We start from the raw sequence: 12,794 nt of genomic DNA, 5'->3' as shown, positions 1-12,794 counted from the left end.
AAAAAAAAAAACATCAAAAGTTCAACGTAAGCCAGCGTTTTACATACATTTTAATACGTTGCCATCGCTGGCTAAAACGTCAAGGTGTGACCGGGCCTTAAGATACAGAGCATGTGTGATTACGAAGCTCTTCCTTCCTGTCTTCCTACTCACTTCAAGCCAAGACTGATGCTTGTGCTTGCACTGGTGAATATGGTTCTTTTCAACTTATGAGGATTATGTTGAACTATTCAATTTGTGAACTTATAACAATGCTTAGGGAAAAAAATTTCTGTGATTTTTATTTCATTGGCTAGGCTGCTGGTGGTTACAACCTGGACGGGCCATCACTCCAATGCAGGATACTCGACTGCAAGTGCAGGAGTTTGTAATTTGCTCCTGGTGCTGCCGATAGCTCGCCTTCTCTTCACGAAGGATGCCATGAGGTCTTTAAAGTCCACTAACTGATGTTGGTAGTTGGGATGCCCAGTTTAACGTCCATCCAATGGATGGAGCACATGTTGAATCGCCCTTTATGTGAAACATCAGGATGGCAGCTTATAGCTGGGTCAAGAAAGTCACTGGAAGGCAATGCAACCCTCAGAAAGTCTAATTGCTGGTGGCATCAAAGGTATGAGTGGAATTAAAACGAAGCAAAATAGCATAATGTCAATTATAAAGGCATTTGTTAACATTCCTGTGATCGAGAAAAATGATCAGCAGTTCAATCTGATTGAGTACGTTTCGGCGATGAGACCCACCACTCCTCCTCCTGTGTGGGTGTGAATGTCTGGATGATCAATGGTTTTGCTGTTGCGTTGAATCCATTTTTTAATTTCCATAAAACAAAGGATGATGGTGATAGCAATTTTGGGGCAAAACAAAACAAAGGGTAGGATAGCTGTAAGTTTTAACCACATATGATGTGGAAGATTAATTGAATATTTTGCAGCAATGAAGTTGCATGTTTTGTTGTTGGAGCCTGTGCAAGGAAGATAGAAACACATGGCTCTTTCAGATTCTGAGGATCTCTCTACCTCAAAATTATATGAATTTCTTGATGTGGCAGTCTTGATGTGTGTTTGCTATTTTTTTACGTGCAGTCTGAAATGCAGAAAAGTGATGGGAGTTCTACTGTTGTGACCTTGCTTTTTCAGCCGTCGACCGCACAGTGTCTTCTAGCCTGAGTGATGCTCGAGATGCCCTTGTAAATGCTGCTATCGACTTCCTATCAGCATCGCGAACAGCTGGGATCGGGTCTGGGCAATCAGCTCTGTTTGCCTCTTACTCCCTACGCTTGCTACCTCTCTACATCCTTGCCTTGCTCAAGCAGGTTTGCCTGATCCCTTCTTCATTTAGCCATGAATTATGGAGACTTTTTTTTTTGACGACTGGAGCATGACATTTTGATTTTTCCATCAAATATAGAGATTTGTTTTTCAACTTAATTTTTACCCTTGCAAAATAAGTGGGTATTGCATTTGGCTCTGTTTGTCTGTCTGTCTGTGTTTGCACAGAACGTATGTCTTAATTACATACCATTGAAATGGTAATGGTACATGATAATGGTACATAATGATAATGGTAATAATGATAATAATCAAAATGACCATGATAATGGTACATAATGATGATAATAATAATAATGAAGTGTCCATGTTGATGGTACATAATAATACATCATGATGATAAAAATTGTGCCACTGGACCTGTAGCTTTCCGTGGCCCTGGCCTAATGTTGTAACCCAAATTTGGTAGCACTCTGACTGGTGGGTGTGAAGAGGAAGATTTTTGAAGGAACTTACATGATTTTCCGCAAAATTATTAAGTCTGCCATTTTGATACACTTCCGGTCACGTGATTGGTATGACCACAATTTAACACAATGACCCTGTCCTAATGTTGTAACCCAAATTTGGTAGCATTTTCACTGGTGTGTCTGGAGAAGATTTTTGAAGAAATTTATTGTCGGCCATTTTGACCTACTTAAAGTCCCGTGACCGGAACGAGCTTTGCTATCCCCATTACCAGTCAGGAGCGGAATGTTGCTGCAAAATTTCAGCTGGATTGGCCCAGCGGTTTGGCTGGAGAAGTCGAAATGGGAGACGATGGACAGTGCACGATGATAATACCTTGTCTGGAATTCCAATTCCTGATAAACTAATAATAATGATGAGAAGTGACCATAATGATAATGGTACTATAGCAGTAGCAAGTGCTTATCTGCCGCTATGATTTTCATAGTTGTGGTGTCCCCTGTTCGAAGGTTGTCAGACACTGAAACAAACGAGGAGTTGTGTTTATTCGGCGTTTTTTTGGAAATCCAAAGCTCCGAAAAAGTTCCCAAAGACTCTGAGACTCCCAGAGTTTTATCTCTTGGCTCTCAGTCAACCATCAAACAGGCAATACTACAATTACGAAAATCCTCGCAGCAGATAAGCACTTGCTTCTGGTAGAGTGAAACATTTTTCGTCCTCTTGTCTCAAAGGAAAACGCTTGTACGCAGAACAGGCCTTTCCAAGCAGACTGCCTCGTAGTTCGATTTGAACCTCGCAACACAGTGTCAGTTCAACGCAGGATAAGCTTCACAGCACGGTGTAAACTTCAAAGGGTGCTGTAAGCTTCGCAGTGTCCTTGAGCTTTATCCTTTGCAGTGACCCATAAGCTTCACATCGAGCCAGTCCCAGTGAGAAAAGGTCCACAACGAACAACTGCCCATCTTGCTCCGCCCAACTCGCTTTTTTCCCAAAACCTCCGATCAGACTGTTTAAACTAGAATGCATGTGGCTAAAAGACTGATGTCTCTTCACTCATCTACAGATGTCATGCCTGGCATAACAAGTACATAATGGTAATGATGATCTTGGTCTATAATGATGATAATGATGGTACATAAAAAAGGACATAATAATGACAATGCAGTATTAATAATCACCATTGATAATGATTATAATAATGATGATGATAATGGTACTACTGGTACGTGAGCACGTCCATTAATAACGTACGATTTGAATGTGCGTATGTCTATTAATTATGTACTTATGCAATGTGAGTACTACATTTATTAAGTATGTTTCATTGGAATGTGAGTATGTCTATTCATTACATACTGTTTAAATGTGAGTGTTTATTACATACTGTTTGAACATGAGTTGGACCGAGAGTATGACTGTTAAGTACAAATTAGATCGTACCTTTTAGACCCTTTGGATTTCTTCATACCATCCAGACTCCTTACACCCTTTTTAGACCCTTTTGTTGGACTCTTTAGACCCCTTTAGACCTTTAAACCCCTATCTTCTTCTTCTTCTTTCGGCTGCTCCCGTTAGGGGTCGCCACAGCGGATCATCCGTATGATCCGCATAGTGATTTGGCACATGTTTTACGCCGGATGCCCTTCCTGACGCAACCCTGGTCACCTCTTACGACACAGGGATCTTACGAAACCCCTATCTCTCGGTTAGAATTGACACTTTGAATGTAAGAATGCTCAATGAATGGACCGCCTAAGAATATTAATCAAGGAAATGGACAGACTCAGAATACATATACTGGGTGTGTTGGAAACGCATTCGTTTGGTGACAGAGAAAACTCCTTCAAAATTGACAATTATGTCGTGCTCTACTCATCCAGAATAGATAATGTCAAAAGGCAGGTCGAAGTGAGAATCATGCCCAATCAGTTTGCAGAAAATATGATAACTTTTGAATGCATCTCTGAAAGGCTTATGAGTGCTCCATTTCATATCAAAATATGAACTGTGACAATATTTCAAGTGCATGGCCCAGACTCTGGATATGATGACTCGGAATCTGAAATATTCTCCTGTCTCATACAAGCAAAATCCACACACTACCAACAAGTAATGACGTTATGCTGCTTGGTGACTTAAATGCAAAAGTTGGTCGAAACCAACATGTCCATTTGCCTTAAGTCATTGGCCAATATGATGTTGGAGTTCACAATGATGTGAGATTGCATCTCCTCCAATTTTGTGCCATCAAAAATCTCATCATAAGCAATACAATTTTCAATCATAAACAAGTAAGAAGTGACCAAAAATCAAATAAAGTATATCATAATCTCGCATAAATGGAAGGCCAACATAAAAAAAATAAAGAAGCATTTGAACCTATAACTTGGCTGAAATAGGATCTGACCATTCTCTGATTATGGCTTATTTTGAAATCAACTTGAATGAAATAATAATTTAAAAACGTAAACTACCCAGGAGATATAATGTAGACAAATTAGTCACTGATGTGAATTCTGCACAAAATCTTGAATTTGTTATTGGAGGAAAATTTGCACCTCTTTTAGCAAACGATGTAGAGGACATGGAACAATTCTACGAAAAGTACAAGAATGCAACAAATTCCTCAAGAGAGCAAGCTGTCAGTGAGTACAGACTCTTATCAGAGGTGGAAAAGACTTGTGAAGAGAGAAGAAAACCAAAGCTTAAGATGTTGGATCACCCAGGATACATGGAGTACATAGTGAATGACAGATCACTTAACAAGAGTCAAAGCAGCAGTTGGAATTCAAAAAGAGAGAAACCTCAAAGAACAAATTGAGATGATGGGAACTGAGTTTAGGCTGAATAAGAGTCAGGACCTTTTTTTTTTTTTTTTACAAAAGTTAGGGAGTTGGAGGGAAAATGGAAGAAGATCTGTATAGCTGTAAAAAAAAACACTCAGGGTGATGTCCAAGCAAATATGGACAAGGTCCTTAACTGTTGGAGGTGCTACTTTTGAAGCACATCTCAACACTTCTTTCCCACATGAAGAGGAAGCTTTAGAAGAACTTTATCAACATGCTGGTGATATACAGATGCCTGCATTTCCCCCCAATCACCGAAAAGGAAGTCGAAGAAGCAATCGGAGCCATGAAAAGTAATAAATATCCAGGCGTTCACAGTATCACTGACTAAGTACTCGAGGCATGTGGAGTGAGTAGGTTCCGAATATTAACCAAACTTCAACAAAATGTGTCGGACTGAAAAGTTCCCAACTGATTGGTCAAAAATTATTGTGACCCCCTATTCACAAGAAGGAAGACAAACTTATACCTGCCAATTGCAGAGCGATTTCATGACTGTCTGTACCAGGCAAAGTGTTTTGCAAAAATATTTTGAATCAAATTGGCACAGTCGTAGAAGAGACCCTTCGTGACAGTCAGTTTGGTTCCAGACCAGGCAGAGGCACAGTAGACAATATTCATCGTAAGACAAGCCATTGAGAAAGCCAAAGAGCATGGAATCCTCTCCATTTCTACCTCGTAGACTTCCAGGCAACTTTTGACACTGTCCAGGGTTTTCCATAATGCTTCTTTCCAGACATAGTTGGCATTCATACAAAAATAATTTAAATCATAAAAAACATGTACAACACAAGACAATGCACAATTGTGATAGGAGGACAACTAACAGAGTGGTTCAAAGTGAATGTCGGCATAAGATAGGGTTGCATTCTGTCACCAAAGCTGTTCAACATATTCTTCAATTTCATCATGAAAGACTTAAAAAGTTTGGATTTGAATATTCACCTCACCGACACCTTCTCAGTAGATATCTGGTATGAAGACAACCCAACTCTAATATCTGCTGTCTCAATAGGCGAGAGCTTGCCACAAAGGAAGTGGACAATGTTTGTGAGAGAGACAGACAGACAGACACACAGAGATGTGTTGGAGGAGAGGGCTACATTTTATTAGGAGGTGGGAGCGAGGAGGGGACAGTGAGAGAGAAGGGTGGGGGGAGGAAGAGGAAAAATAAAAAAGACAGGTGAGGGGTGGAGGTGGGGTTAGCAAAGAGAATGATATGACACACTTGATGACTGAACACACACAAAAAAACATGTTAGAACAGCTGTACACACAACAGAGTTTGTAAAGTAATCCGCTGGCACATCTGCAAAAACTTTGATATTCCAGTTCCAGAAATTTTGTGGGAAAATGAACCAAAAGCAATCGCTGAAAACATTGAAGTACCACTCAGGTACGACCTAATGATCCCATTGGGCATGAACATGGAAAACAAAGCATTGCGACCAGATATCATAGTTAGGTGCAAAAAATAGAGAGAAGGCATTGCTAATTGAGGTTTTAATACCAGTGATTTTTTTTTTTGACTAATGATGCAGAAATCAGGAAAATGACCAAATACCAAGACCTCAAGCATGAAGTGAAAAGATCTTGGAAGCTGAAGAATTCCAAAGTTTTACCAGTGATGACAAATAACCTCATGGGAATGATAACGAAGAACCTCAGAGATGTTAAAAACCATCCCTTGGAATATCATGACAGACGAACTACAGTTGGAAGCCATCCTGGGCTCAGTAACGATCCTGAAGAGAGCCCTTGGCACAAAACTTTGAAAACAGAAAACTTCACAGCTTGGAACGTGAATCGTGACCCCTTACCGAAATGAAGGTGGATGCTTTGAGCCCACCCTGGGAGGACTCCATTCCACATTATGAAACCCACATATGTTGATCATACACATACACATACACATACACACACACTGCCTTCTATTAATATAGATTTATTGTGGGGTTTCATCAAGTATAGAGTTTATGGTCCTTGCCCACAGTCCTGCAGGAGTGACAAGATTGCATCACCAGTGCTGTTCAGGGCATCTGTGCAAAAGTTGTAGACAATTTTGTTCAACCTCTCCAGACATGAATTGAAAGAAGTTGGACATGTTGAGTACGAAGCAAAACTTCAAACATTACTCTAACCGTCCCATATTCACCTGGAAAGTTGTGTACGCTTGGATTCAACAAATAACCAGAACAACACTCGGTAGAGCGAATACCTCTGCCAGGCTGAACAGTTTACGTTTTGTATCCCACTGATGGTCCGGATCCAGATCCGGCCTGAAACCAAAATTTACTTGGCTTCTTGTCACCTAACCAACTCCTCCACCAAGTTTCATCTGAATCCGTCCTTGACTTTTTGAGATATCCTGCTCACAGGCTCACAGGCAGACAGGGATGAAAACATAACCTCCGTCCATCTCTGGTGGCGGAGGTAAAAATTTCTGCGTACCTATTTATGGGATACCCTGTACATTGTCTGGCAGGGAAAATAATATGAAGAAAACAGAACACTTTACTGCCTGCCATGTGGACAATGCCTTTGTAATGGGCTTTGTGCCTGTTTGTTACTATTATTATCTCCCCCCCCCCCCCCCCGGAGGGAGGGAGCGGGATATTGTAATCGTCCGGTTTGTTTGTCTTTGTTTGTTTGTCTGTCTGTTAGCAGCTTTACGGCAAAACGGCTTTAGCATAAAATTTAATTTAACACTATCAAATTTAATCCACAGATGGCAATGAACCTTGGACGACCCTATTAACTTTTCGGTCCAATTGGATCAAAGGTCAAGGTCACGAAAAGATCAAAATCGTTTTTCGCTCATAACTTCGTCAAAAATGATCTGATTTACTTCAAACTAAGCTTATAGTGAACCTTATTCTATTTGTCACTTATAATCCTACCCATTCCTATAGTGAAAAATGCATATTTGTGAAGATCGGTAGGGTCCGAAGTTTTTGGGGTCATGGTCATTGGTGAAAATTACAAATTTTCCATGAAAACTAAAACATGGTTATGAAAATACAACTTTACGGGAAAATGGCTGGCTCAAACACTGTCAAATTGTATCCACAGGTGGGTAATGAACCTCGGACGACCCCATTAACTTTTGGGTCCAATTAGGTCAAAGGTCAAGGTCAGCGTGGCCGTGAAAGGTCAAAATCATTTTATGGTCATAACTTCGTCAAAAATGGTTTAATTGACTTCAAACTAAGACTAAAATATTCCTTATTCTATTCCTTATAATCAACATTCAGGTTAAAGATGTATCAAATTTAAATTTGATCCTCAAAATAACTTTATGCCTTAAATGGGCGGGATTTTTATTATTATTAAGCGTTTAATGTAATCGAAGCATCTATTGACGTCTCACCGGTTTGACAATCTTGTCCCACGAGCTCACCTCCACCCCATTCAGCCCTTGTCAAAATATTGTAGGGGAGAATAAGCGACGCATTTTTAATTTGATCATATTTGATTTTGCTGTTTCTGTGATGATCCATGTCATTGTTTGCCCATGCCCTTTTTGAGTGGAAGTGTATATGAATGCCCTGTGGTTAGCTCTCCCTGTTTGGCACAATACTTCCCTCCCTTCTCTTCCTCTTGTCTCCAACACCACAGCCAGCCATTGCATCGGCCTCTGCCCAAGCAAGTCTCGACTCGCGGGTCTTCGCCATGTGTGAGATTAAGCTTCAGCCACTGGCGTTCCTCATGCCCATGATCCACCCGAACCTATATCGGGTGGATAATTTTGAGGTGAAGCTTTGAGAGCAAATATGCAATTTTTTTGTGATCGAATTTTTGTGTTCTTGTTTGAAGTGTCTAACCCTGTTTAGGAACCTGTCAGAGTATATCATTTACATGGATTTCAAGAAAATTGTACACCATGAAGAAGTGAGCACAGTATATGTGATTTGATCCCAGCATCATGAGCACTGTTGCTCATATGTGATGCCGTAGGAGCGAACTTTAACGATGAGCATTCCCGGCACGGATGTGCAAATTTGAATGATAGGTGTATCGTGCAACAAGCATACAGGGACAGGTAACAACATCTGCTTTAATCCTCTCCGGTGATTTGATGCTTCTTGGCTCATGACTTTTTTTTTTTTTAATCGAATTCTGCAATCAGAATGCTGAAGTAGTCTGGCCATGCACTTATTCATTTATCCGTCCTTTCTTCATTAATAGTGAAGTAATTTTATTCGGAGGAATATCATACTTTCTGCTGGAATGGCCGATGCCTGTTTTTGGTCCTTCGTGGATCGTACTTCACAAAATGATACGACGTATGCAGGTTGTGTTGAACATTTGCTCATGAGACGGTATTTAAGTATCCAGTTGTGGCACGACTTTCGGTGGTCAAGCCGAATAAAACTGCTGATTTGATGTGGTGCCAGCTTGAGCCTCACACCTTGGACCACTTAACCTTTTTTAAGGAATGTCAAAGCTTCAATTTTGCTTTTTTTTATTTTTATTTTTTCTGTGGATGTGAAAATTTCCAAATTGTTTGTAAAATGTTGGACTTGCTTGTTCTCCTAAACAGTTTGCAAGTATCGTGACTTTGTCCATATAACTGGGTGCTTTATCCTAAAAAGGTAATGTATCAATCTGAAATTCAGGTTTGGTTTCATCATGCATTTGTTTGTTGTACATCCACGTTATGTGAATGTATCTGGGTGTCTGTGTGAATAACTGCGTCCCAGGCTCGTGATGAAGCTTATACATAACTTGCATGCAAGTCGAGGGGCAAGTACGTGTAGGCAGGTCGGTGGCCTCCCTGTTTTATGGTCTCTCTACTCTTAACTCCCTCTGCTCTCTCATAACTCTGACCCTCCCCCATCCCCTCCAGGATGTATGTGCTCTTCCAGTAACCCCCTCATGGTTAACCTCCCAAAATCCATGAGATTTGCTGCACACCTCAAATCTTTTGTTCCTCTTTTCCATTTGTGGAACTGCCTTCCTGAGATGGTTCTATTCCACTCTTCCACCCAGGGCTTCAAGCAAGCAGTGTACTACCATCTCATGGCATCCTCCATCCATACCTGCAGTCTTTTCTACTCCCATTAACCCTACCTAAGCCAACCCTCTTACTTGCAGGTTAATGTTTCCTCCCTTCCTCTCTCGCTCTCACCTTTTCTTGTTCATTCGGTCACCAGCTTATATTGTCAGTCTGTCCAACCCACTCCCTTACTCATTATGCTGACTAGCCTGGTGTTGGCTTTAATGTTTCAGGTGGCTGGCTTAAGATCTTAGGGTCTTGAGTTTGAGCCCCTATTCTACCATTAAATAACACTAGGTGGGTTGACTCAGCCTGTCATATCAATCCGAGGTTGGAAAAAATGAGTATCAATCTATTGGGAACAGGGGGACACTGCATCAGCGGCACATCCGTGCTCCCAGCAATGATGCAACCAGTAGCCACAGGTTGCATACAAAATGATAGTAGTTATGCTGACTCTTTACATTGTGTCATCTTGCTCTCCATGAGCCTCAAATTCATGACAGTTAAACCCCTTCCCCCACCTTTTAAATATCTAAGCTGCATTTGAAACGATGTTATTCAACCAATACTTTGTTGAAATTGATGTGCGAGTGCTTGGTATCCAATGTGGTTTGTGGTTTGTGGTGCAGGGTTCTTTAGGAGAGGATGGCAATCTAACTTCTCAGCCATCAATCCTGAAGCTCTCGGCTGAGAAATTGAGCGGGGATGGTATTTTCCTTCTCGACTGTGGATCTGTGAGTGACGATCTCATGCTGTGGCGATAACATCTAACTGTTGTGATATCGGATTTTGCTATTTCTGAGGCTTTTACTTGTTTTGTTCATGCACAAAAGCTGAGAGCAACCAGCTTTTGGAGCATGAGTGAGATCAAAATGCTTGTTGTGATGGCCCACGAGCCATTAAAGGCCAGCATTCGCTCTTTTCCCCTTTTTGCAAAATATGATTTGATCTGTGAATTTGGTCTGCCTCATTTTCAATTCCAGACGAGTTATCAGGATTTTAAGGGTTATTATCTTGCCAAAACGAAGTTTTTGCAAGATCTGTTACTTGGTAAGTTTATTTATTTTTTGTTTGTTTGTTTGTAATCATTGGATTTTTCACCTTTTATATCACTGTGTAGAGCACAATTCTCATCGGAAGCTCTTGTGGGTACACATATTGTAGTATTATTACAATACCCTTCAGCACACATAAAGGTCAAGGTCACTTTGCGGTAAATCATGGAGGTCGACGAAACCCTTATTTTTTTGAGTAATTTTAATCTAATCGTCTCCAAACTTTATGGGAATGTAGTATATGGTCTGGCACTCAGCTGATTAGTTTTTGGTGGCGATTGGCCTTGACCTTCATGGTTAGCACCTGAGGTCAAACATATTTGACCCCAAGGTCAAATTTTCAAGTTTTAGGAACCATATCGTGTAGTACCTCAAATTGAACACCTCGATGAGTGCTTTCTAGATATGTCAAGCTTGAGACATTATGACATCATTTGGTGACGTTATGAGGCAAACGCATATTTTTCATGGTTACTCTGTAGAACGATTCTCATCGGAATCTCTCGTCGGCAGATATTCCTCAAGGAGTCGCTCCTGGTGGATAGCAGCTCTGTTCACCTCAGTGTGACCTTAAAGAAGTCACACGTTGTCACCTTTTGGCAAGATACGGGTCACCCTGCGGATGACATTGGTTTATTTATTTGTTTAATCATCCTTAGTTGGACACAGCAACCCATCTCACGACCTGCCAGCACAGCACCCGACCGACATCCATCAATCACATTATCAGCGTTGGCATTTCATTACATGATGGGATGGATTTGAGTTGTAAAAAAATTCTAATTTATCGAGGGGAGGATGGGAGGAGATTTATTTATTTTTTCATTCATTCATTCTGGTGCCTTTTCTTTCTTCTTCTTGATCACCATTAATAATTTTCATGTTCCTACACTGCGCGACTGATAGTCTTACGATTTGGTGGCAAAATTACGTTGAAAAAGCTTGTGCTGATATTGAGAAATGCCATAAGGAAGGCACAGAAGCAAATAAATAAAAGTGGTGTAGCTTGGTGAGCATGGAACGAAGATGCCACTTGGCAGTGATTATGTTCAACTGGCATGACATGTACTCCACACCCTGATGGGATTGATCGATTTCGACCTTTACAATCGACTTTCAATCGATTACAGTCAGAACACTGGGATTGACCATCACTCGTCGTACCTTTTCAACGTGTTCACCACGCGCACTTTTAACATAGTAGACTTGCTCTTAATATAGTTTCTGGTTTGAGAGCCATTTTGTGAAATGGATGAACACAAATATCACAATTGAGGAGCAAAACACCGTGGGGAGGTTTATTGTAGCCCATTGAGGAAATCCCTGTGAGAGTCATCATCACCACGATGTATTCGTTTTGCATCACTCCTCTCGATGTTGAGACCAAGACGGCTACAGCAGTTGAAGCAGCAATTCCACCACCTGCAGCAAAATTTAGCGAATTTGTATCAAGAAGAACCTCTGTGCGATATTTTTATTTTATTTAATAATTTTCTTTTATTTTTCTGGGGCAAACAAAGTTTGAATCGGTCTTCCTGTGCCAAAAGACGACAATGGTTGATCAGTACATTTGTGACGTCTTGCTGGAGGTCAGATTTCTCCAGCATCTCGACGTCAGCAGTGTTATCTTTCGTTGGGACGGTGCACCACCCCACACTGCCAAAGTTGTTGGTGAAACGAAGCATTGAAACAAGTCACGTGTCTGTCAATGACATCTGGTTGATCTGCAAACAGAAAGATTGGCTTCATGGCCATCTGTTTGTTAATCATGCCATTGTGTCATCAGAAGTCGTATAAACATAAACCTGAAATATGACCACGCGGTGCTTCATTGGCTGGATAAAAAGGTGCTGCCTTTGCACATATGGGTGGGAAAGTGGTGTTTGCTGGTTTTCTTTTTATTTATTTATTGCTTTATTACTTTAGTTGTATGTGGACATGATATTTTTGAAGAATGCTCAGTTCTTGCACGCTTTTAAAAATTGTCTTTGCAAATTGCAATTTGTGCAGGTTCTCTACTTGTGGCTGAGCAGAAACTGCAATGCCGGATGCTTGAGCAACATCTTTGGAGTATCGAACGTCTCAGCAATACAGCCTAACACGGTAGCTTGCCATATTGCAATTGTGTGATGCGCCTGTTACCTCCTGTTATCCA

General features: G+C 40.8%; 1 protein-coding gene across 2 annotated transcripts in view; it reads left to right on the top strand.

The window, feature by feature from the left end:
• The window catches only part of LOC147026779 (protein transport protein Sec24A-like), a 108,996-nt gene that overhangs the window by 87,358 nt on the left and 8,844 nt on the right, over window positions 1–12,794 (top strand). For both annotated transcript variants that reach the window (XM_085882585.1, XM_085882584.1), the window contains 4 exons: window positions 1,137–1,312; window positions 8,201–8,335; window positions 10,214–10,318; window positions 12,650–12,742. In XM_085882585.1, the coding sequence (XP_085738711.1) occupies window positions 1,137–1,312; window positions 8,201–8,335; window positions 10,214–10,318; window positions 12,650–12,742 (509 nt within the window). The remainder of the gene's footprint in view (window positions 1–1,136; window positions 1,313–8,200; window positions 8,336–10,213; window positions 10,319–12,649; window positions 12,743–12,794) is intronic.

Source organism: Eptatretus burgeri, chromosome 5 (assembly GCF_056783735.1).
Source record: "Eptatretus burgeri isolate ZD-2024b chromosome 5, Ebu_testis_v1, whole genome shotgun sequence".
NCBI classification, from domain to species: Eukaryota; Metazoa; Chordata; class Myxini; order Myxiniformes; family Myxinidae; genus Eptatretus; species Eptatretus burgeri.
This window is presented reverse-complemented; position numbering and strand designations above follow the sequence as displayed.